General features: G+C 42.7%; 1 protein-coding gene across 6 annotated transcripts in view; it reads right to left on the bottom strand.

The window, feature by feature from the left end:
• Positions 1 to 261: 261 nt before the first annotated feature.
• LOC140494485 (PALM2-AKAP2 fusion protein-like) overlaps positions 262 to 25078 on the bottom strand; it is a 241144-nt gene continuing 216327 nt past the window's right edge. For 4 of the 6 annotated variants that reach the window (XM_072593703.1, XM_072593702.1, XM_072593704.1 and 1 more), the window contains 4 exons: positions 9333 to 11544; positions 5069 to 5232; positions 2681 to 2719; positions 262 to 857 (listed from right to left, as the gene is read on the bottom strand). In XM_072593703.1, coding sequence (XP_072449804.1) covers positions 768 to 857; positions 2681 to 2719; positions 5069 to 5232; positions 9333 to 11544 — 2505 coding nt within the window. In that variant the 3' untranslated portion in view covers positions 262 to 767. Of the gene's footprint in view, positions 858 to 2680; positions 2720 to 5068; positions 5233 to 9332; positions 11545 to 24354; positions 24451 to 25078 lie in introns of those variants that run through there. The other 2 variants (XM_072593706.1, XM_072593705.1) reach the window with 2 other exon arrangements.

Below are 25078 nucleotides of genomic sequence, written 5' to 3'. Positions count from 1 at the left end.
AGTCATTGGCCAATGCAAAAGTTCATTATTAGAGAGATGTGTTAACAGCATACGCACAAAATCATAAAATGATTAAGCAGAGCCAACATGAGGAAAGATAAAAAGAAAATTGTGTTTGAGAAATCTATGAGGAATTAAGGTGTAACTTGCTAGTGGAGTGGGTAAGGTTGGATCAATGGACATAATGTATCTGGATTTTTTTACGACATCTTTTCCTACCCACGCTGTCCCTCTCTCACACAAACAGACACAGACACAAAGTGGATCTGTCCAGTGAAAGCGCCTTTGTTACAGACACTGATTTATTGATGAAATTTGTTTTTAAATAAATGCACACAAATAGGATTCTGCTTCTCTGCAAAAAAGTTCCCTGATATTATCAAGAACAGTTCATGGACCCCAGGAGGGCTTCCCTTTAAAAGTACATTTACCAAAATGTTCATTCCAAAAGAAACAAAGCTGAGAACCTCAATGGTGGAAAGGGATCTGAGGGAAGTTGGTTACCGCTGAACCTACCATTTCACTCATAGCTACAAAGAGTTTTCCCCTAATACGGTATTGCCATGTACAAAGGAAGATAGAAACAACAAGCCCAAGTTTGGAACTTGAAGGTCATAGCCAAGTCACCTATACAAGTATATATACAGTTACTTGAGTTAAATCATTCCAGAGTGCAAGACAGAACTTCATTTCTATTCAGCAGGCAGTGCTTTTTAGAATATTACTTAATGTCTACAATTATATCACTTCAGATAAGAAGACCAGCTTCATTCTTCCAGGTGGTTGTGGAATATCCCAGCCTCCCAGCGCTGTGCCAATGCACTTTGACGTCGAGTTACTCTGGTAGATTCCAGCACCTGGAGCCAAAGGAAACCATGAGTCAGCAAGGTAAAATATAGAGAATTCAAAATAAAATCCATTCCCGCATTCTTGCTTCCCCTTTCCCAACACTTAACAGACAACCCGAGAGGAATATCCAACATCTGGCTTACACTTAACATACAAAGCCACCAAATGAACAAACAAACTCCCTATGAGAGGGTGGAGAATTGGATGGGGTACATTGTGAGAGAGGGTAGAGAGTTGGAAAGGGTACAGTGTGTAAGGGAAGATGGGGAGTTGGATGGGTTACAGTGTATATGGGAGTGGGGAATTGGATGGGGTAAAGTGTCTGAGAGGTTGGGGAGTTGGATGAGGTCTTGTGTCTGTATGTGTTCTGGGGGGGAATGGGTGTGAGGATATTTGGGTGGTTTACAGCGGGCAAGCTTTTCATAACCAAGGCAGTTAATATTCAGACTCAGATAGCCCATCTTGGTTTAAAATGTGTGTTTTGGCAAATGCATTGACCCAGGAAGCAGATCGCAGATGTTCAGAGGGGGCAGCCCGTGCCAAGGTGGTCTGGTTAGAAGCTTAAAATGTCTTGCTGGAAAAGCGCAGCAGGTCAGGCAGCATCCAAGGAACAGGAGAATTGACGTTTCGGGCATCAGCCCTTCTTCAGGAATTCAGGAGAATCGACGTTTCGGGCATACGAAACGTCGATTCTCCTGTTCCTTGGATGCTGCCTGACCTGCTGCGCTTTTCCAGCAACACATTTTCAGCTCTGACCTCCAGCATCTGCAGTCCTCACTTTCTCCTGGTCTGGTTAGAAGGCCTGCCTTAGTTCTCTGCATCTTCATCCCAACTGTATTCCAAGTGGTTAAGCCCTAGAGTCTTCCCCCTCACTTCCCCAATTCAGTCCCCATGTCACCTGTATGGCTCTTATTGCCACCTCCTTGCCAGCTACATTGCCCGGTGTGCCTTGGGGAACCAATGAGTTATTTAACAATAATGGCAAGTGTTGAAATACTGGGGGAAAAACATCCATTCAGAAACCTGCTGTCAAAAAAAATCCTATAATCATATACAAGTGTTTGACACATGCAGTATAGCACCAGTGCCCGATGCTTCATCTACTTTACACCTCATTATCATATCGAAATAAACAAACAGACCACTGAAGAGGAGATGACAGAGAAGAATAACCAACCATTATCTCAAAATGTTAGTCATTCAAATACTCCAGTTTGTCCAAACTGACCCCTTAATGAGCTAAATTAATCTGAGAGTATTGAAGTTCAGCCAAACATTCATAACTAACCTTTCTGGGAATAAAAATTAGCAAAAAAAAAACCAGATGGCCAGATACCTGCTTCTCTACCTGGACTCATTATGACCTTCCAAACCCATGACCTCCAATAGGAGAAAGGCAGTGGATTCATGGGAATACCACCATATGCAAGTTCCCTTCCCAAATCACATACTATCCTGACTTGGAACTAAATCATCATGCTTATGCTATCACTGGGTCAAAATCCTGGAACTCCCTCACCAACAGCATTGGGAGTATACACACCAAGGACTGCAGCAGCCTTCCACAACTTTCTCAAGGGACATTAGGAATGGTCAAAAAAGTGCTGCTGTAGCAACATCCATAATTATGAAAAAGTAAAAAAAAAATCCAGAACAATTGTAATTGCAAGTGATTTAGTAAACAGAATACTGTTAGTAACAAAGCAACTCACTATTTCAAGACTACCTTCCTCTCAAAAGTTATCACAATGCAGCAGCCAAGCAGTTAGTAACACTGGTCAGACATGCAGACAGGTAGACAGCAAGCCTGGCAGTAACAAAAGGTAACTACCTCAATGTTGACGTCATCAGAAGCCTCGATACCAGCATACTGAAGTTGAAAACAAAGCTTTCATCAGAAATTTGAGGATGCCACTACAATAAACCATCATGAAATCAAACAAAGAGTAACTCCTGATGCCTGACCTCAGTTTCGTATTTTCATACCTGACTACAATGTTTTACTTTATAGCTGTATGCAAGGTTGTTGAGACTCCACTGTTTCAGTGGAATCATTGACCTCTGCTGTACTGTAAGGTCACAACCTCATTCAGTTTGCTCCGTTCATTATTACAAGAGGTCCAGGTGACGCTAGTAGATACTGTGCAGAATATTAAACTTTACTCTTGAAACCATTGGCACATGGTTACATTTCAGGCCCATTTTGCTTCTAATAGACAGACAGGGCATTTGATTAAACGGAAAAGGGATAGGAAAGGGGACAGTGAGGAAAGTCTTCCTACACTTTCTTCCCCTTTTATTCCCTTTCTAAAGGCAGATCTCACATAGCACTGCAATTCTGCAGATACCAGTAAACTTTGGATTCTTGATCTAGGGCCTATCCTTCACAAACGAAGACAGCAGATTATTTATGTGAGCTCTTATAATCAAAGCCATTATTCTCATGTATGTCCCCAAATCAGGAACAGAATTCTTGTTGAGCTGCTTGGGAAGTTGGCTGACAGCAAGAGAGAACCTCGGATGCTGCCTGACCTGCTGTGCTTTTCCAGCACCACTTTGATCTAGACTCTGGTTTCCAGCATCTGCAGTCCTTGTTTTAACCTCGCAAGAGACAATGGGTGGGCATTCGAATCAATATGATGTGGGTGTCCCACAAGATTGTCTCAATATTTCACTGCATTTATGAACAACTGGGAGAGACAAATTTACAAATTTATTGATGAATCAATTGCAATTTTAAACAACATAGATGAGTGCATAAAATTACAAACAGTTATCGATAGATTAAATATATGGGCACAAACTGGCAAATGGATTTCAATGTGAGTTTATTCACTTTGGACCCACAGGAAACTTTCAGAGTGCAAGTCTAAAGAGACTTGGAGTTCCAAATTAATAGTTCATTAAACTGTCATGGATAAAATTAACAGACAACAACCAGAAAGGCTGTCGTAGGAACACTGGGCTTTATATCAAGAGACCTAAAACACTAGTGGGTATTGATGCAGCAGTAATAAACATGGTTTGACCAGACATGAAGTTATCATGAGCACTTCTGGGCACCTATGAAGCATCCAGTAGCCTTGGATGGAGGGAAATATAGATTTATTGGAATGATATCTGGATTCCAAATGTTATGTTGAGAGGATAGATTATACAAGCAAAGCTATATTCCTTGAAGTTTAGACGCGTTTATGGTGATTTGATGCACAGTTTCCAAACATTAAAGGTAACACAAAATAGAGAGAAACTATTTGGGTCATCAAGGGCAGTAAATTATAGAAAAAATATGAGATGCTACCTTCCAGGAGCGAAATTAGGTGGTAGGAGTTTGGAACTCTCTTCTACAAATAGCATTCAATGCTGAATCATTTCTTAATTTTAAATCTGGGATTGATAGATTTTTGTTAACTATAGATATTACGGGGCAAAAGTGGGTGTATGAAACAACAGGTCACAGCTTAGCTAAGACCTTACTGAATGGTGGAACAAGCTTGGAGGGCTGACAGCCTCCTCCTAATGCTTGTTCTGAAGCCATTAGTAATATTTTACAGAATTGTTAACACAGAAGATCATACGGGCCATTGTGCCTGCACTGGCTCTTCAAACTAATATCATTACCTCCTTAAAAGAAACAGTTAAGGTTGAAAATGGTTAGACTTTGGAAGGATAAAGAAATTATGGTGATACCATTAGCTTTGGGCGGCACAGTGGCACAGTGGTTAGCACTGCTGCCTCACAGCGCCAGAGACCCGGGTTCAATTCCTGACTCAGGCGACTGACTGTGTGGAATTTGCACGTTCTCCCCGTGTCTGCGTGGGTTTCCTCCGGGTGCTCTGGTTTCCTCCCACAGTCCGAAGATGTGCAGGTCAGGTGAATTGACCATGCTAAATTGCCTGTAGTGTTAGGTAAGGGGTAAATGTAGGGGTATGGGTGGGTTGCGCATCGGCGGGTCAGTGTGGACTTGTTGGGCCGAAGGGCCTGTTTCCACACTGTAATGTAATCTAATTGCTTCTTCACAATCATCAGCTATTTTCAGTTTGAAGGAAATGATCCTCGAGACTTAACATACATCCATAATGACAATCAGAATCTTCCTTCCAATGCAACCCATCGTTGATTGATGCTGGAAATGCACCCATCAAATTGTTAACTAGCTCATTAACACCTTATCGGTTTAGAAAAGGTATATAAATATTTAGTTAAACTTCTAACTTACCGAAGTGTCGTCCTTTCTTTCCCACGGTTTCCCTTTTTGCCTTTCATGTTTCTGTATCGTTTCTGTAAGGTCTTTTGTTTGATCACCATCTGAAGTCCCAGCAAGTGAAGGCTGCCCAGGAGACATTAGATTAACTGTAGAATTCAGGCAATCTGGTCTGGCAGCTGCAGAAGGGTTAAAGTATTGCCTTAACTGAGCATACAGCCACATGAAATAATTACATACAAAATGTACAGCCCTCGCACATATATACATGTATATATAGAGGTACATGCACATAGGTAAACATGTACACACACACACACACACACACACACACACGTCCAGTGAAGACATGTACACCAATGCACAAGCGTACAGCAGACACCAATATGGTTGTACACTCTCAGTCATGTACTCACAGAGCAGGAGTTTAAATTGCCAGGAAGATCAAAGTTGGGTAGGGCACCATTTAAAAGTTTCATTTCCAGAGGTTATCTGTGGATTCCAACACCTTGAAACCACCAAGACTTTCAAATGGAGAGTGGTATTGGGAGGCATCAGCCTCTGTCATCTGCCAATGCCACTGCCAGGTTGGGAGCCTTCACCCCTCAGAGACACTCTGCACCAAACCTGCCTCCTGTCTAATTAGAGTATTAGCACTTCAAAAAAAGAGGAGCGATATAGTCAAGTGTAGGATTTGTCCAAGTATTAGTTTCTGAACCAGAACTTGAAAATCAGCTTATGACCTCCCACAGGCGTTTAAACGTTTTCAAATGAAAAATTGGAAAACCAGGGAAAAATCAAGCTGTGTCCCTACAGAAAGTCTATCAGAGTTTAGGAAAATGTTTAGAAGGACACAGGTATCAACCATCGTGGAGAAAGGAGGCAACTTATGAAACCAGTGTTGACTGAGGGGGGAGACCAGAGGTGGGACAGGAGGGATTGGAGATCGATGTTTTGTGTGAGGTGGATTGGCATTCGGGGTAGCTGTCAGGCTCTTGGAGAAAGGCTGTTTTGGGAGCGGGTGGGGTCTAATAGTGTGGTTTACCAGCATGTGCAGGAGGTCAATGTGATCCCTACACACATTCACTCTGCCAAACACTGCACTGTGGAGAAGATGCTGCTGATAAAGTTAGAAAGGGGCAGCATGGTGGCACAGTGGTTAGCACTGCTGCCTCACAGCGCCAGAGACCTGGGTTCAATTCCCGCCTCAGGCGACTGACTGTGTGGAGTTTGCACGTTCTCCCCGTGTCTGCGTGGGTTTCCTCCCACAGTCCAAAGATGTGCAGGTTAGGTGAATTGGCCATGCTAAATTGCCTGTAGTGTTAGGTGAAGGGGTAAATGTAGGGGAATGGGTTTGGGTGGGTTGCTCTTCGGCGGTTGGTGTGGACTTGTTGGGCTGAAGGGCCTGTTTCCACACTGTAAGTAGTCTAATCTAATCTAAAAAAACAGGCAGCCTGATTTTTCAGAATAAAACCCAGTCCTTCAAGACCAAGAACAAGACTGAGCTGATAATCACAAGTGAGGAGTAAATGGTTCTCTTTAAGACAAATGGCCGAACATTGACAATCCCAGTCACACGGAAGCCTCTTAAATATGAGATAGAAAATCAAACAGATACTGCAATGAATCCATTGTTCACTTAAGGTGAATAAGAATGAACATTGTATTCTCTTGAAGCTTAAAAAGGTGAGGGGGAACAAAATCACGTTGATCTTGGAGAATTTCTTAGGGTGCAACACTGCTGAATATAGGCGCTGAGTGTCGTGAGCATTGAAGATCTGCCATTCCACAAGGAACATCATCTGACTCAAGACATGATATAGTGTGCTGAGCTGCAGAGGGCTGCCTGTGATGTGGGGAACACTGTGGTGTAGTGGTAATGAGACTAGACTAGCAATCCAGCAGCCCAGGCTAGTGCTCTAGGAGATGGGTTCAGAGTTAACGGAGGTTGGGAGCAGCAGTGGGACCAAGAACCAAGAATTCCAATCAGCATCTGAAACCCTATTTCCAACCTTGACGTGATTAAAAATGACCCACTTACCTTTGGGTGACTTCTGTATTGGAGATTCCTGGACAGGGGCCTCTGGTTATGAACCTGTCCAGGAAATCCCAAATCCAGCAGCGGAAGGATTTGATATAGAAGCCACATCCCCTTGTATAGCACTGAGTGCTGCATTTTGATTTTAAGATGTCAAGCAGTTAGTGTGAAAGGATAAATACATGAGGTTTTTGTGGGGGTGTGGAGTGGAAAGTGGGTGAGAAGGGTGTGTTTGGGGTGAGGGCTAGAGCCAAATAGCTGGATGTGTCATTGGGGTCAGTAAGGAGCCCACCACTCAGCTTGATGGTTCCCCAGGAGTTGGGGTGGGTTTTCAGTCCTCTGACCTTCCTTAGGTAACTATAAAGTTGAAGTGAGTTTGAACTTTCCAAATTCTCTGACTTTTAAGAGGATTTCACAAAGGGTTGGAGCTCAAGGGATGATATAATATGCTGAGCTGCAGAGGGTTGCCTGTGATGTGGGGAACACTGTGGTGTAGTGGTAATGGGCCCTTCAGGAAATTCAGTTTGATTAGATTAGATTCCCTACTGTATGGAAACAGGCCCTTCGGCTCAACCAGTCCACACTGACCCTCTGAAGAGTAACCCACCCAGACCCCATTTCCCTCTGACTAATGCACCTAACACTATGGGCAATTTAGTGTAGCCAATTCACCTGCACATCTTTGGACTATGGGAGGAAACCGGAGCACCCAGAAGAAACCCACGCAGACAACGTGCAAACTCCACACAGACAGTCACCCCAGGCTGGAATTGAACATAGGACCCTGGTGCTGTGAGGCACTAGTGCTAACCACTGAGCCACCGTGTCGCCCTTTCCTGGACAATTCCCATGGAGTCAGCTGCACTGGGGATTCTGCCCAGCCAAGTTGCCCAACTTGAGTCAGCATTGCTGTGGCCATCAAAATATCTGGTCCCAGTGGGTGAGAGAGAGCAAACAAGAGAAGAGACAGTAAGGTCCTAGTGAAACATGGACCTCCAATGCTCCAATCAAAATTACAACTTGGGTCATTGTCTGTTAAACAAACTATATGCAATTCCTGGAATATCTCAGAATAAATTATAGACAGAATCTTTGGGTAGTACAGTGCTCTATAGGGAGTCTACAAAATGCAGGCCATTAAACCAGACTATCCCATGCAGCACTGATGCTACACACAAGCCTCCTCTGACCTTATCATCTTTCTATGCACTTGTCCTCATGTGGTCATTCCAGCTTCCCCTTAAATGCATTGATACTATTAAGACCAACTTTCCTTATATTCTAACACAAAGGAATGTTTATTACAACTGAGCACTGAAGTATGTTGAATAGTGTGGGTGTGTATTTTTCACATCAGCAGGTTCTGTCTCTGTGAAAGGTTAATTGGAGCTTAAAGAGTTGGAGCTATCAAACAAGGATTCCCTGGACTGTGGTAAAGCAAGAACACTCAATACTGATCTCAAACAGAGTTAAAAACATACAACACCAGGTTATAGTCCAACAGGTTTATTTGGAAGCACTAGCTTTCGGAGCACTGCTCTTTGATCAGGTGGTTGTGGAGAACCACAACCACCTGATGAAGGAGCGGCGCTCTGAAAGCTAGTGCTTCCAAATAAACCTGTTGGACTATAACCTGGGGTTGTGTGATTTTTAACTTGGTACACCCCAGTCCAACACCAGTGTCTCCAAATCGAGATCTCAAACAAAACTACCCACAAAATTGCAGGAAGCTCCTTGGAGGGAATTTTCTCTCTCCCCATATTAGTTTAAATGTGGTACTGAGTGAAAAAGATTTCTTGAAAAGGCCTCAGTAAGTAGGTGATCCGTTAATATCACTGAAGGATTCTCACAGGCAGCAGACCAGGGGAAAAAAAAAATCCTTTGCTTTTACTTTAACTTTTCAGCCAAATAAATTATTATGATTAGAATTAGATAGAAACTAAAATGAAAATTAGGAAATGTCAAGGATAAAGATTTTGTCATTACCAAGAAATTTGACCCCTCATGAATATAAATTGAGCATTTCATGGCAAGTATGTGTTTCAGCAATAATTACCTTGTACTTTGTTCATGACATTGAAACCAATAAAATTGGGGAAGCAGGTATTGCTAAAGACAACCTGGAGAAGTATTGAAGCATTAGCAGCAATGTCTGGATTTCCTGGAGTCAACGACTGTCCATTTCAGTTGGGCAGTGATAGTGAATGCTGAAAATTTCAATATCTTGTTCAATACACTTACTCGAATCAAGGTTCTGAGCCGGCTGCTGCCTCTGTCGCTGAGCTCGCAGCTCCTCTTCCCGACGCTGCTCTTCCTCAATTTCCCTCTCAATCAGGAAAGTGGTCTGTGACTTGAGCGGTCGCAAGATGTAGGGCTCTTCACTGGGTGTGGCCCAGCTCTCCACCAGCCTTGTGCTGTGTGAAGGCGAGTCCAGCTTTGAACTGTAGGTCTTGGGATTGCTTTTACTGTTCAGCTGATAGTCTGGATATTCCCGCAAGATTACTTTATATTCTGTCGAATCAACTTCGATTGTGCTGTCTTCCACTGGAAGGCTGTGCACAGTGCCAGGATCCTGTGGAGCAGGAGTGGTTACCTTTGAGTGCAGGCTCGGCTGTGGCACAACTGGCACATCATCTACTTGCTGTTCAAAAACCTTTTTGCGTTTCTCCACCTCTTCTGATGTTCCTTTATCATACAATCCCTGGACTTTACCCTCTTCCCTCAACTTCTCTTCCCTCTTCGACTCCATTTCGATATCTCGCTGAACAAAAAAAACCATCCGGTTTTTGTCTTTAGATTTTGAGAAAGGAGATGCCGGAGGCAGTTGCGTTAACAGTGGCTTGGTTCTGATTTCCACCATTTCCTCGGAGTCGCTAGACTTCTTAATTCCTCGCTCCTTACGAAGACTGTCTTCCCTCTCCATGGCCAATCGAATTTCCCTCTGAATGGGTGTTTCAGATGCATGTTTCAGCTCTGGGGATTCCAAAGCAGCACCACTGTTATCAGTTCCCGCGTTCAGTATTTCAGTTGATGCCCCACCATCACTTGTATACCCATAGCTGCAGTCATTGGACATCTCCCCCAGTCCAGAGTCAAGGTCATCTAATGATGGGTAGACAGGCAGAGTTTGCTGGCTCTCACCATCACCATTTTCCACAGTTGCTTTTGTCGCAATGAAGGTGCCATTGCTTTTAGGGAAAGGCTTCTCCAGGTGCTCCCTTTCTTCATCAGGGAAACATTCAACTCTAACAGCCTTTAGAGTGACCCCTGGGCTTGTGTCTGCCTTGTAGTGAAGACCATACATTGATTCAGACGGTCTGGAAGGTTGATTCAAGATCCTAGGAGAGGGTCTTGGGCTCAGTGGGATTTCCGGCTGTGACTTCTCCATCTCGAGGAACTGTTGCCGAGCAGCGGCGAAGTTTATTTGCTCAGTGTTGATGCCTTCAGAAGGAGTGGTGGAGAATGAGAAGGGTGATGCATTGGTTTCTGTGGAAGGAATCTCCACTTCATCGTGTTTCTGCACGGAATCTGCAAGTGACGGTTTCTCCTCCATATTCAGTTGCTCCGCCGACCCCCATTTCTCAGCAATGGTGGCGTTTTTCTTCATGGCTTGGTTTCTAATAATCTGTTTTCTCTCCTTCATGAGCACCTCATCATCAGCTGTTCCTTTGATGACTATCACCTGATACTTTTCTCCCTCATCTTCAGGAAAAAGTTTTGTTGGCTTTTTCTCCGCATGGTAAGTCCGAAGGTCAAAGTTGGCTTCTTTCTTTATGGTGGCTAATTTTGTGGAATGGATCCAATCTTCATCTTGCTGTGTCTTTGAAGAAAATAGGTCACGATGAGCTGGACTGTCATGATCGTCAATGTCAGGGTGCTGGATGACAGAAACTTTTGTTGCATGAATGATTACATCATTACTATCATCAATCCTGGATGCTGAAGTGTCTGAAACAGATGACCCTGAAGTAATCAGTGTGATTGCATTTGGATTGTGTGAAAGCAAATGGGTTCCATTTTCAGGACTTTGGCATGAGTAATCAAAATTGAGCAAAGATCCATTGTTGGTGGCAAAGACATTTCCCTCAGTTTTCTCCATTGGGTCGGGGGGCTGCTCTTCCAGAGAATCCTTGCTTTGAGTAAACCACTGCGGATGGTTGAGGGAATCAGATTCTTTATCCCCTCCTTCCTTCAACACAAGCTCATTATCTACCTGCTGTTCTAGTCGGTTTCTGGATCCAGTAGTCGAGATCTCCCTCGTATCTTTGGAAAGATCGCTGTCTTGTTCTGAATCTTGGCTCTGCACAAGTTTACCTTCTGGAATTCCTACTGGCTGAGGATCAAGGTTTGTCAGATTCCTGCGAGCCAAATCCTCGGGGAGAGAGACACTTGGCTGGGACCTCACCTCGTTCACCACAGACACCTCTATCGGAGTCTCCAAATTCACTTGTTTCTGTTAAAGACAAAAAGGATATTTCACACTGAGCAGTCACATCCTACTTGAGGGAGCTCTATTCACGGCACTGGATTAGCAAGAAAAGTGGTTAAGGATCTCAGTACATTCTAACAGTGAAACTGTATCACACAATCTGTACCGATTACAATTAATCATGTATTAGGCAGTTAGTCTCAAATTTAGAACCCAATTTCCATAGTGGTACCATCTAATATTAGGATTAAAACTAACCTTAGTACCTTAAGTCCATATACAGCTGGCTGGGGATGCACAATAGGAAGGAGAAGGGAGCGTGTTCCTTTAATGGGAGGGATATTTTAAATTTCTAGAGGTCAGGTTTGTTCACCGATCTGTGCTGAGATCTGTTTTCTGTAATCTCTGGACAGAAATGCACGTGTACATGTATATGTACATGTGTGTATGTGTATGTGTATAATGTGTGGAATATAGCTGAACGCATACAAAGTGTTGCATGTCCAAATACCTCCAGGCCACACAGAGCCAATGCTGACATTATGACCATCCACAAATGCTCACAGCTATCCACATTGTGGAACTTGTTCAACTGAGGGCTTTCTACATCAGCCATGACTGACCTCACCAACCCTGGGACTGAACCAATGGACAGTGGTCTTTACTGACAACAGATCATGTCTGTGCTGTGCTGCGCCATCACCTCCTCACAAGGAATTGGCGGAAGAGGTGCAAAATAGACCGCTGTGTTCATCTGCCTGACAAGGGTTGCTGAACTGTGATGATCAGGTCCACATCAGGGATCTGTCCAATCTACGGCATTAACACACTGAGCTGTTGCCCTGAAGAGTCAGTTTGCCGAATGGACTAATCACAGAACAAAATAAGTCAGTACGCCAATTAGTTCTCAACTGGGGTACATCATCTCTAAGGGACATTGGAGATCAGATATATTTACATGGGAAGAATTAAACAGGTTATAAAAGCTGTGGATGTTGTTCACAGTAGGTTATGTGTTGCAATTTGAATAGTAGTGGCAACAGGAATTCCAATTTTAAAAAGTAACCAACAATCTCTTTATACAGTTATTAAAAAAACCTAGAGGTGCTCAGGGATTGAGGGGTGCAAAGAGGGTTCATGGTTTTAAGGGGACATAGTGATAATGTTATTGAGCTATTAACCCTCAGACTCTGGCTAATGGAGTTGCAGCATTATGCTTTATTACACAGAACATGACAGCAGAGCCAGCCAGCAGTGTCAACCTGTGAATGGCCTTTCTGTCGTCACTAATAAAACCCGAGCTGGTTAATGAGAAGGACAAACTGAATAAGCAGCAAAACATTGTTGTGTGTTGCCAAGCTGGAAAAGTTTAGTGATGAAGAAAGATTGGATAGGCCGAGGCAATTACGTTCACAACAAAGGAGGCCAAAAAGAGATTTAACTGAGGTGTATTAAATTATAAAGGGACTCTATTGAATAGATAGGAAGGATCAATTTTCATTAGTATAAAGGGGTCACTAACCAGAGGACCAGACTAAAAGTAAATGGTGGAAGGATTGTGAGAAAGGAGGGTTACTGAAGAGTAATTTTCGCCAGGAGGATGGTGGGGGTCAGGAACTCACTGCCTGAAAGAGAGAACCGATTATTTCATGTTTAAAAAATAATTGGAATACTCTTAAGATGCAATGAAGGGCTGTGAGCAAGAGTGGGAAAGTAGAATTTGACTGGATAGCTCTTTACAGGCAAGCACCATTTCAATGGGCCGACTGTTCTCTTCCTGTGCCAAAAAGTCCAATGGTTCCAGGTGAGAGGTCATGTGGAGGCTGTGCAAGGGTTGGGTGTAACAAAGCACATGGACCTCAGCACTGACAGGCCTTGGAGATGTTAGTTCTTGCCCATCAACACACAGTGTAGGCCTTGCATTCAATGATCCAAACCTAACCAGATCAGAACATCGGGGGACAGGAGTCTGCCACTGGGGACATGGCCTGGCAAGAGCCTTGGTCCACAAAGAACTGAAGAAAAGGATGGACGTTACTATTCGGATCTGACCCTTAATGTGGCTGGTTTGACCTGATTTGACCTGGTGAGAATTACATCAACTCCCAGCTATAGGTACAGTCAAATTGTGATGGAATCACTGCACCTGGAGTCTACACATTTAAGCAAGGACCTCAGTGGCTTCAGGGAGGAGAAAGTGAGGACTGCAGATGGTGGAGATCAGAGTCAAAAGATGTGGCACTGGAAAAGCACTGCAGGTCAGGCAGCATCCGAGGAGCAGGAGAGTTGACAGCATCCTGATGAAGAGATTATGCTCGAAATATCGACTCTCTTGCTCCTTGGTTGCTGCCTGAGCGAATATGCTTTTCTAGCACCACAGCCTTCAAGCTCAATGGCTTCAGGTATGTGTCCTTCTTGCCCACTCAGAAACAAAACTAACTCTATTTATGTAGTTAGTTCACATGAACAGCATGGAGATGTTAGTGCAGGCGATTTTAAGGAAAGTCTTGAAAGAGGAAAGAGAGGAAGAGGTGAAGAAGTTTAAGGAGGGAATTCTAGAATTTGTGGCCCAGTCAGCTGAAGACACAGCCACCAACAATGCAGCAATTAAAATCAGAGATTCTGGTCACCAGAAGTGGAGGATTGCAGAGATCACAGCCATTAATAGATGGCCTGAGCAAGGCCATAGAGAGGTCTGAAAAAATGAAGGCATTGCCAGATCAGCAGCCAGTGATAGATAGTCAGTGAACAGAAGGGTGATGGGTGACCACAGTTTGCTGTGAGACAGGATACAGGTGGCAGAGGTCTGGATGAACAGAAGGTGATGAGAGATGGTTGGTCAGGAAAGTATTATCAAATTTAAAGGCAATTGTTACGACCTACACAGAAACAGATGATCAGAAGCCACTGGCAGGTTAAGTTCTGAAAAAAGTAAGTAATCCTAGTGTTACACCTCTCTGGCGTAGCTCCCATATTCCCAGAGCCTCACACAGACTAAACACTTTGAAAAATAAGCAAAATTCCCACAGACCAGGTTTTGTACTTAACAAGACTATTTATTACAGATAAATTGATTCAATTTATAGATAAACAACCACTGACCTATAACTCTCCCAATTAAAACTCTAATCCTGTTATAAACATCCCCCCGTCATACAGTGAAAAAAACATGGGTGTTATGAGTGGAGGGAAAGACTGGAAGGCAGTTCAATGGTCCCTGTCCAGAGGGATTGCTCAGATGATCCTGTTGCTGATGAGTTTACTGCTTCTCAATTTTCCTTTTCCCAATACAGAGTGACTGGTTCACTCTTCTAAGGGTGTTTGACATATCAGTGAAAGGTCACAAATGGAAAGGGGAATATGCTGGCTATGCTGAGGCTTGAGATGTGTTTTCCTCCACAGGAAAACAAAGCATTCACACCCACAAGCTGTTCTGCTACCTAGGAGCCAATCATATTGTTGATAGCAGGCAGATGGCTTTCATCATAGATGAATGGTCATTAGTTCACAGATCAATCAGGTACTTGTTGCTAGTCAAAACCCGCTGGTACACTCCAGTTTGTCTAAAAACTAGCCTTCCACTACTGCTTGGCCAGGTAGCTGTGTAAACCTTACCTATAATGAGCATCAGGTTACTTGCTTCAAAAAAATAGAACAATCCTTCAACAATTGTTGGCTTTTAAAACATCTGTTTTCAGATTTAAGTTCACAATCAAAAATTAAAAAATAATTTTTAAAAAATGCTTTTTTTAAATGAGAGAAATCTCTAGATTGTCAGTACTAAAAGAAGTCCATGCCATCAGAGCTGTAAAGTGTGATACTCTTTGGGGTTGAATGACTGTAAAGGGTATTGCTGAGAAAAAGAAGTGTTGAGACTTTTTGGTATTTATTTTAAGATTGTTCTAAGTTGTCTGATATTTATAGTTTTCTCTTTTGTGCAGTAAACTGGCATTACTTTGTTAAAGTACCTTAGCACTCTTATGTAAGTATGTTCAGTGACTAGCCACAATGATAACCATATTGCAAAAACAAAACTCTTAGTCTATCAAGGCAGCTTTTACTCTGGGATCCAAGTTATCCTGAGTCACCATCACCTGGGATGGTGCTGAGGGACATTTGTGGAAAGAGCAAGCACTTGTAACCAGGAAGCAGACATGTTTGGGGAATAGGGAGGGGTAATCAACACATGCCTGGCCCTCAGAATTTATGAAGATTCCATTGCCTGGAGCTGAGACATGGAAATCTGCTGTTTCGATGAACATACAAAAAGAAGTCCATTGGAGGAAAAGGCAATTTTGAGCAATATTCCACAAATAGAATATCTGGACTATGAGGTAGTTCAGTCCCCTATTTTATAAAATTTATCATCTAAAGTCGCTCGAGGATCATTGGGCCTATCTCTCATGAGCGAGTAATAGTTTAACCTGAAAGTCAACACAACTTAAATGAGGGGTGAAGTTGAGAAGGTGACCTCAGCCAATATGGGAATTGAACCTGCGCTGTTGGTGTCTCTCTGCATTATAAACCAGCGCCTGTCCAGCCAAATAAGCTAACCAACTCCTGACAGGACACAATTGATCGAGAATTTAATTTCATTGATTCAATTTGACTGCGCGCGTTTTGTATTAAAGTTCATTGATTGGTTACAGATTGCAGTAAACCTTTCATTTCTAGGCTGTAAATTAAGATTTGCAGTATATTTTACAATGTATTGTAAATATTTGAGTACAGAAATTTTAATGATCGCCAATAACTATATTATGAATCATGACGACATATTTTATTTGCATCATCATTCAGCACCTGTCACCCTGGGAAGTTTTTCATAATAAAATATTGCTCTATCTAACTAACACAGGACAAAAAACAAGTTTGTCAATAAAGTCCAACTCAAACCAATCCAGCGGTGCCATGTAATGACAGGAGAGATCATTGAACCATTATCAGGCCGCTATCTCTACAATGTGTTTACCAGAAGCTGCAGCTGAGACCTTTAATGGGAATTTAATTACTTTGTACCATCCTCCCTCAGCAGGCAAAGCAAAATTCCAAAGGTTTTTGAACCTCAGACATTTAAAACAACCTGAAATAAAGCAATGATTCAGATCTCAAGGGCTCACAGCTCATGGTGAGGGATGGTTAGTACATGTTCACAATTCAGAGTGATAGTTTTCCACAGTAACACAGATAGCAGTAAGTACTGAAACTGGGTTTGCAAAGATACCTTCCAGTTCAAGAACACCCTGACAGAATGGGACCTGTGAAATACAGGCTGGACTCAAAAAGAATCTCCAGACATAAAAGCCAAATGTGACAGAAGAACAGGAACTGATTGATTACACTGTGCAACCCTGTTCCTCCTGGTCCACACAGAGTGCTGGAAAGCGCAGTGAACAGATTCTGTCTTTGAAGGTCAGGATTCTTGACGCCTGACAGGCTGAGGGGTGACCTTATAGAAGATTATAAAATCATGAGGGGCAAAGATAGGGTAAATAGACAAAGTTGGGGCAGGGGGATGCTCCAGAACTAGAGGGCATAGGTTTAGGGTGAGAGAGGAAAGATATAAAGGGGACCTAAGGGCCAACCTTTTCTCGCAACAAGTGCTGTGTGTATGGAATGTGCTGCCAGTGGAAGTGGTGGAGACTGGCACAATTACAACATTTAAAAGGCATCTGGATGGGTTTATGAATAGGAAGGGTTTAGAGGGTTATGGACTAAGTGCAAACGGGACTAGGTCAGTTTAGGATATCTGGTCGGCATGGAAGTGTTGGACCGAAGAGTCTGTTTCCATATACATCTCTATGACTCTATGGGGAATTAAAATTTTGATTAAATCCTTGTTTTCTGGATTGCCAGTACCATACCAGTGGAGGCAAGAATAGCAAAGTCCTAGTCTTTAGGCCACACCCAATCTCAGGATTTAAACAAATAGCCGAATTACTGTTGGTTATAATCCCATAACTTCCAATACCTTTGTGGGGCTCCACAGGTGCATTAGGTCAAGGAGAATGCTCTGAGCACCTTCTCAGGGCACACAGAGCTGTGAAATAAATGAGGCCTTCGTAGCAATTCCTGCATCCAAGAACACAAACTAAAGCTTCTGTTACTGAACAATGCCTTTGCTATTTGACTGGAGCTGGCTTTTTCAGAATAATCAGTTTGGAGAAAGTGAGGCCTGCAGATGCTGGAGATCAGAGGCGAGAGTGTGGTGCTGGAAAAGCACAGGCAGCATCCGAGGAGCGGGGGGGAATCAACGTTTCAGGCATAAGCCCTTCATCACGGAAACGTCGACTTTTCTGCTCCTCGGATGCTGCCTGTGCCTTCCCAGCACCACACCTTTCAACTTTTAGAGAATTGTGTCTTTTTACAATCTCCAGATGTTTTAAACTACTTCAGTCTAGGCATTGCAGTGATGTAGGGAAAGGGTTAATTTATGGAATTAATAAGTGAGTAAGCTGTTTTTAGTTTAACACACATTCCTCAGACAAATAAAGAAAAATTCCAGAGCTCCAAACAAGTCAAGCTGTGATATTTTGCCTGGGTCTACATAGCATGGGATGATAGAGACGTCTGTACCAGCTCTCAGAAGCACACAGTGTCAGAAATTCACCAAAGATCCTCAGACTGCACCTTCCAAACCCACAACCATTTCAACTAGAAGGACAAGAGCAGCGGATACCTGGGAATGCCGCCACCTTCCCCTCCAAGCCACTCACTATCCTAATTTGGAATATATCACCATTCCTCCACTGTTGTTGGGTCAAAACCCTGGAATTCCTTCCCTGTGGGTAAACTGCATCAGTTCAATAAGGCAGCTCACCACCACCTTCTCATGGACAACTAGGGACAGACAATAAACACTGGCCCAGCCAGTAATGCCTATACACCACAAATGAATGAATTAAAACACTCACTTGACTAAACTTGTCTGAAGTATATTAAGAGTTAAATTTACAAATTTTGCCTCTATATTAGGTTTTTTCTTTGATTTCCTGGTTTGTCTTCCTCATGGATTTTCAGAGGCTTCTGAGAACACAAGACCTTCATTTTCCATTGATAATTTGAGTTGTGCGATCTTAAATATGTAACCACAGAAGTGTGGCAAGGACATGTGTCACCCAGAAAGACACCTAGTTATCTCAACTTACATTCAGCCCAGTGTCTGAAATGTCTCACTAAAATAACAATGGATATTGAACTTGGTATAGAATAACTTGCCTCCATCTCACTTTTGCACCTGCATTTTGTAGTAATTGTAATGGGGTCAGCCAAGTGGACCTCACAGAATATGAGGTCTCTGATTGGGGCTGTTAACCTGATGCAATCAGGGAGCCTTGGCTGACAGATATAAATAAGAGAGTGTCAGAGGTTCTGCTCACTTTGAGGAAGCCGGACCAGTGTCAAGTACTATGTACATGTAAACAAAGGGTAACTTGCTGATGGCATATTGACTTCTGTGGAGTTATTTCACAAAAATTTAGATTTAGTAATATATCAATAATGAGAATACAATTTTCAAAGTGAAAATTGCCTGAAACATCGACTTTCCTTCTCCTTGGATGCTGCCTGACCTGCTGTGCATTTCCAGCACCACACTAATCTTCATTCATGTTAATGTCAACAATCTATGAACTGTCTTTCTGCTTAACAGAAAGTGATGCATGCATGTCTTGCTTTGACTGTCATAGACATTGAGAGAGAGGGTGAGGATGTAGGGGAGATCCAAGATTAAAGTAGGATATGCTGGAAAACTGCCTATTGTGTCAAACCAATAGAATGTCTGGGCAATTTCATCGATATTTAAAGTATTTTCTAATCAACCCTTCCAGAGAGGCCATTGCAGATGTCTGGAGTGGGTAGGACTTCAACCCAGGTAAAAACAATGACTGCAGATGCTGGAAACCTCTTCCAGCACCACTAATCCAGGACTTCAACCCAGGCCTTCTGACTCAGAGAGACACTCCCACTGCATCAGAAGAGCCCCCCTTCCCTCATTTATATTCAACAGCAATCTTAGTTAACATCCAGATTGCTTGTATCCCTGAAAGTTAGTCCTCTTGACTTAAACCATAAGACCTTCCAAGCTAAATAGGTAACAGTCTCCAAACATTGATGGTGTAGAGGTGTGTGTGAGAGAGAGAAAGCTATACTTTATTCTACATAATTTTAACATTTGTTTTTTAATGAACCAAGTATTTCAGAGAGTTGAATTTTCATTTTCAGTTCAGGAAGGTGTATTGAGCCATTTCAACAATATTCTGAATTATTTGTCCTAGTAAGCTTACATGCTATTATTACATAATTAACATTAGAACCTCTACCTAGTGAAACGAAAGCATTGCCCCATGAAGCTGGAGTTCCCAAGCCTCCAGAATTGCCCTGGAACTTACAGGAAATAGAAATTCCACCTCCAGGAATAAGCAGGAGTAAAATCACAGCAACATCGGGGTGGGATGAGGCAGTTAGTCAGCTGAGGCAGTTAGTCACAAAGGTTGTATAATAAAGCTTCCAGCAACTGGTATAACCAAAGTTAACAACCCTAAACATACTCATTGAGAAATAAGTAAAAGGCAATGTGAATCCTTGAACAACTAGTCAGTTATAAGATGACAGGACAGTAGGAAGTTGATCTTCAATTTTACTCTTCCACCATTGGGGTGGGGGGTGTCACTGGCAGGATCAGTATTGTTTTCTACCTTTAATTACCCTTGAACAGAATGGCTTGCTTGGCTATTTCAAGGATAGTTCTAAGTCAACCATATTGCTGTGGGCCTGGAGTCATTGTTGGCCAGACCAGAGAAGGACACCAGATTTCCTTCCATGGGCGAATAAAAGTGAATCAGATGGGATTTTACAACAACAATATCACCATCACTTTCCATTCCAGACTTCCAGCTGCTGTGGTGGGATTTGAATCCTAAGGTAAGTTTATAGATCTAGTTGATGCCAATATCATCTGAACACAAAAACTGCTTAAGGAAGATTAGCTTAATGGCCCTCTCTCAAAGGTAGGATTGTTGTAGAAATGTCCCTTAATGAATTGTTCTTCAGAAAATGTCATTGTTGTCCTTGAGGATCCTTGCTGAGTCACAGATCACAGAGAACATAGAACATAGAAAAGTACAGCACAGTACAAGCCCTTCAGCCCTTGATGTTGTGCTGACCTGTAGCCTACTCTAAGATCAGACTAACCTACATACCCTTCATTTTACTATCATGCATGTGCCTATCCAAGAGTCGCTTAAATGTCTCTAATGTATCTGACTCTATTACCACTGCCAGCAGTGTATTTCACGCACCCACCACCCTCTGTGTGTAAAGAACCTACCTCTAACATCTCCCTGAAACCTTCTTCCAATCACCTTAAAATTACGCCCCCCTCGTGATAGCCATTTCCACCCTGGGAAAAAGTCTCTGGCTATTCACTCTATCTATGCCTCTCATTATCTTGTACACTTCTGTCAAGTCACATCTCATCCTTCTTCGCTCCAATGAGAAAAGCCTTAGCTCTCTCAACCTTTCTTCATATGACATGCCTTCCAGTCCAGGCAACATGTTAGTAAATCTCCTCAGCAGTCTCTCTAAAGCATTCACATCCTTCCTATAATGAGGCAACCATAATATTCCAAGTGTGGTCTAACGAGGCCTCCATAGAGCAGCAGCATAACCTCATGACTCTTAAACTCAATCCCCCTGCTGGTGAAAGCCAACACACCATGTGCCTTCTTCACAACCCGGTCAACATGGGTGACAACCCACACCCTAGCATTCTGGGTATGTGACTGTTGCTCAGGCGGTTGCTGCTTTAACAAACCATGGCTATATTCCTGAGCATTTGACCTCCACCACCATACCCCATCAAACACGCTTCTCTGCCTGACAATTCCAACATTTTTATAACTAAACATGGAAGGAAATGTGAAACAATACTCATCGCCACAGAATTTCTTTATGATGTTACTGTTGGGAGATTAATTTTAATTCCTGGAGGGTTGGCAATCCTATTGTTCAAATGGACAAAGTAAGGAGTTCCAGAATGCCAGATTAATTGTCTGAGGGCATGAGTTCAAATCCCACCATAATAGACAGTGAAATTTGATTTCAATTAAAAATCTGAAATAAAAGGCTAGCCCAATGGCAACCAAGTAGCCATTGTCAGTGGTTGTAAAAAGCTTTGTGGTTCACTACTATCCTTTAGGGAAAGGAATCAGGGAAATGTTTTTACCCGGCATTGCCTAACCTGGCTTGGGCTACATGTTACTTCAAAGTCAAAAAGTGTGGTGCTGGAAAAGCACAGCAGGTCAGGCAGCATCTGAGGAGTAGGAGAGTAAACGTTTCAGGTATAAGCTCTTCACCAGGAATGTGGAGGGGGAGGGGGGCTGAGAGATAAATAGGGAGGTTGCAGGTAATATAGGTGGGAGGGTGATAGGTGTATGCAGGTTGGGAGGTAATTGTGATAGTTTGATGCGGAGGGTGGAATGGATTGGTGGGAAATAAGGTGGACAGGTCGGACAGGTCAAGAGGGCGGTGCAGAGTTTAGATTACTTACAGTGTGGAAACAGGCCCTTCGGCCCAACAAGTCCACATCGACCCTCCAAAGAGCAACCCACCGAGACCCCTACAATTATCCCTTCACCTAACATTATGAGCAATTTAGCATGGCCAATTCACCTAACCTGCACATTTTTGGACTGTGGGAGAAAACCGGAGCACCTGGAGGAAACCCACACAGACACGGGGATAATGTGCAAACTCCACACCGACAGTTGCTGGAGGTGAGAATTGAACCCAGGTCCCTGGCACTGTGAGGCAGCAGTGCTAACCACTGTGCCACCGTGCCAGTTGGAGGGTTGGATCTGGGATGAAGTGGGGGGAGGGGAGATCAAGAAACTGGTAAAGTCAATGTTGCTGCCGTGTGGTTCCTATCACCATTTCATCTACCTTCCCCCCAACCCCACCCCCCCATTTATCTCTCGGACCTTTTCCCATTCCTGATGAAGGGCTTATGCTCAAAACATCGACTTTCCTGCTCCTTAGATGCTCCCTGACCTGTTGTGCTTTTCCCGTGCCACATGTTTTTACTCTGACTCTCTAGCATCTGCAGTCGTCACTTTCTCCTGCATATGAGTTCAGACCCACAGCAACATCATTGACTCTTCGCTGTCCTTTGAGCAAGAAGGGAATATCAATAAATGCTGACCAAGCCAGCGATGCCCACATCCCCATGAATAAATGCAAAATCAGATTCATTGTTGTACATAACTACACAATCTCTTATCATTACATAGTGTAACAGGATCACATGGAACACAGTAAGACCAATTATCCCATCACTTAAAGCTTTAAAAACTCAACGTGACCACGGTTTTCAATTGAATCACCAATTTGACCCATGATTAGCACAAGTCAAGATAAATGAATTGAGGTTTAAAATAGGAAACCTCTTGGAGAATCATTATGCTGTAACTTTCACTTAAAGTTGTCTGCTAGTGCTTGTTTTATAAATTGAACAGCATTTTGATATGTAGTGATTGACCCAATGTCCTCTCCTAACACTAACCAGTCGACTGGGAGTAACTTTACACAGGGTACTAAGTGCTACCTCAAGATAAATCACCATCCACTGCTTCAGGTATGAAGAGGAATTTAAAATGTTGGTGCACTTTCTGGGAGGCTTTGTTAAGACTTAAGCAACTTTGCAAAATCATTGATTTTTGGCAAGTCTGTGCTGATGTTCATGAAAACAATAAGTGGCGTGCTCCAACTACAGGTACTGAACACTGACTGGAGTCACCAGGAGAAAAGGAGTGTATGGTCATTGGAGGCTCCCTTCATCTGGATGGGGAAATGGGAGGAGGATGACATGGGAACAGGCAGAGCAGTCACATCTGCTTGAGCAGGGTGAGGGTGACTCCAACTCATTCGTGTGTGAACAGAACATAAAACCCACCTCTACCCTTCCTGACGACCCCACAGGTCTCCAGCTATGGCCTGAAACCTGTGACCCTGAGTCACCCCACGTGCTGCAGTGTGGGTCGATCTGTTCACTCAACACCTTCAGCGGAAGTGGGTGAGTAGAGCCCACATGAAACTAAAAATGGTTCTAATTTGTACTTGAATGCTAAAACTGCAGGTTTTTCTTTGCTGCTTCAGGTATGTTCAAATAATAGTGTTCAACAATCAGGACTCAAGTTCTGCGCTAAAACCAAATGTCCTGGTGGTACAAGTGCAGTTACTCTGGTTCCTGTTTTCTGAACAAAATGCTGGAGAAACCTAGCAGGTTTAGCAGCAACTATACAGACAGAAATGTTTCAACTCAAGTATGACTTTTCTCCAGAAATCAAGCGAGTTAAAAAAAGTGACAGGGTTTATGTTGTTGATGAGGTGAAGGAAGAAAGAAAAATGGTTTGAAATAGTGGGCAGGAGAAATTAAACCTCAAATGTTGTGAAATGAAAAAGGTAATGGTTATAGTAAGAGAACAAAGCATTTGTCCAGAGTAGTGTGATTGACAGAATACAAAAAAGCTTCAAAAAGTGTAAAAAAAAACAAGATCCAGACCAAACTGGTTTCTGTTTTCAACCATTTCACCAAATTAACCCCCAACATGTTTATACATTCATGGAATACGTTGCCTGCATGTTAAGATACACTATCAACATAGTTTGAGGAGCTGACAGCATTTAATATTCTGTCAGAGCAGAAGTAAAATAATAATACATTTTAGGATATTTGAAAGCTAACTTATCCTTTCACAATAAGTCCCCAACACACTGAACTCAACCCAAAAATAAACATTCCATTAATTGCTCCTCAATGGTTTGTTACAAACTTACTTGCATAAATTGGAAGATCCAGAAATTTCCATAGCCGAAAATAGCTGTGTTCAGATTAAGAAAGAGGGTCCTCAAACTGCTTGAGGTTCTGTTATATGTGTCTTTTATCTATCTGAGAGAGAGTTTGCCTTTGGACTCTGCACACCTCTGATAAGCTGAAGAGCAGAGAGAATTCCTGGAATTGAGATGGCCAGGATGTGTGATTGGTCAGTGCTGTCCGCTACGCTAGGCCAACTTCAGGCCCTGGGACTTCGGGAATATCCAGCCTGTGTCAGTGAGCTACCAGACGTCCCAGACAGTAAGGAAAATCGGCGCTTCCCTTCCTTATCATGCATTCATTGCCAAGAAGATGTGCTCCCATTTTTATTGTGAAAATAGTCCATCAGAGCATTCGTGTATTTTGAAAGGAGAGGGGAAATTTTACGATGTCTGATCAAACTGAATATTTCAAAAGTAAACCCGTGCAACACAAGTATAAACCTGTAGCTGGTGATTATCATCAGCAGTAAATTCAGGAGGTAGTCAGTGGATTTGTTTGTTGACTGATCCAGAAAATGTATTTCTAGAAAATATTGCACTAAGTTCTGTATGTTTAGCTTCATTCTGTGTGTGAATTAAATGGAGAGAATTCTACAGATCAGCCCTTTTGACAAATTATGGCTGATTGTATATGAACTGCATTAATATTCCTTAATATCCCCATTTTGCAAAAATCTATCCATTT

This window comes from Chiloscyllium punctatum, chromosome 24, assembly GCF_047496795.1.
Source record: "Chiloscyllium punctatum isolate Juve2018m chromosome 24, sChiPun1.3, whole genome shotgun sequence".
NCBI lineage: Eukaryota > Metazoa > Chordata > Chondrichthyes > Orectolobiformes > Hemiscylliidae > Chiloscyllium > Chiloscyllium punctatum.
The sequence above is the reverse complement of the archived record's forward strand: the minus strand, read 5'-3'. Positions and strand labels throughout refer to the sequence as shown.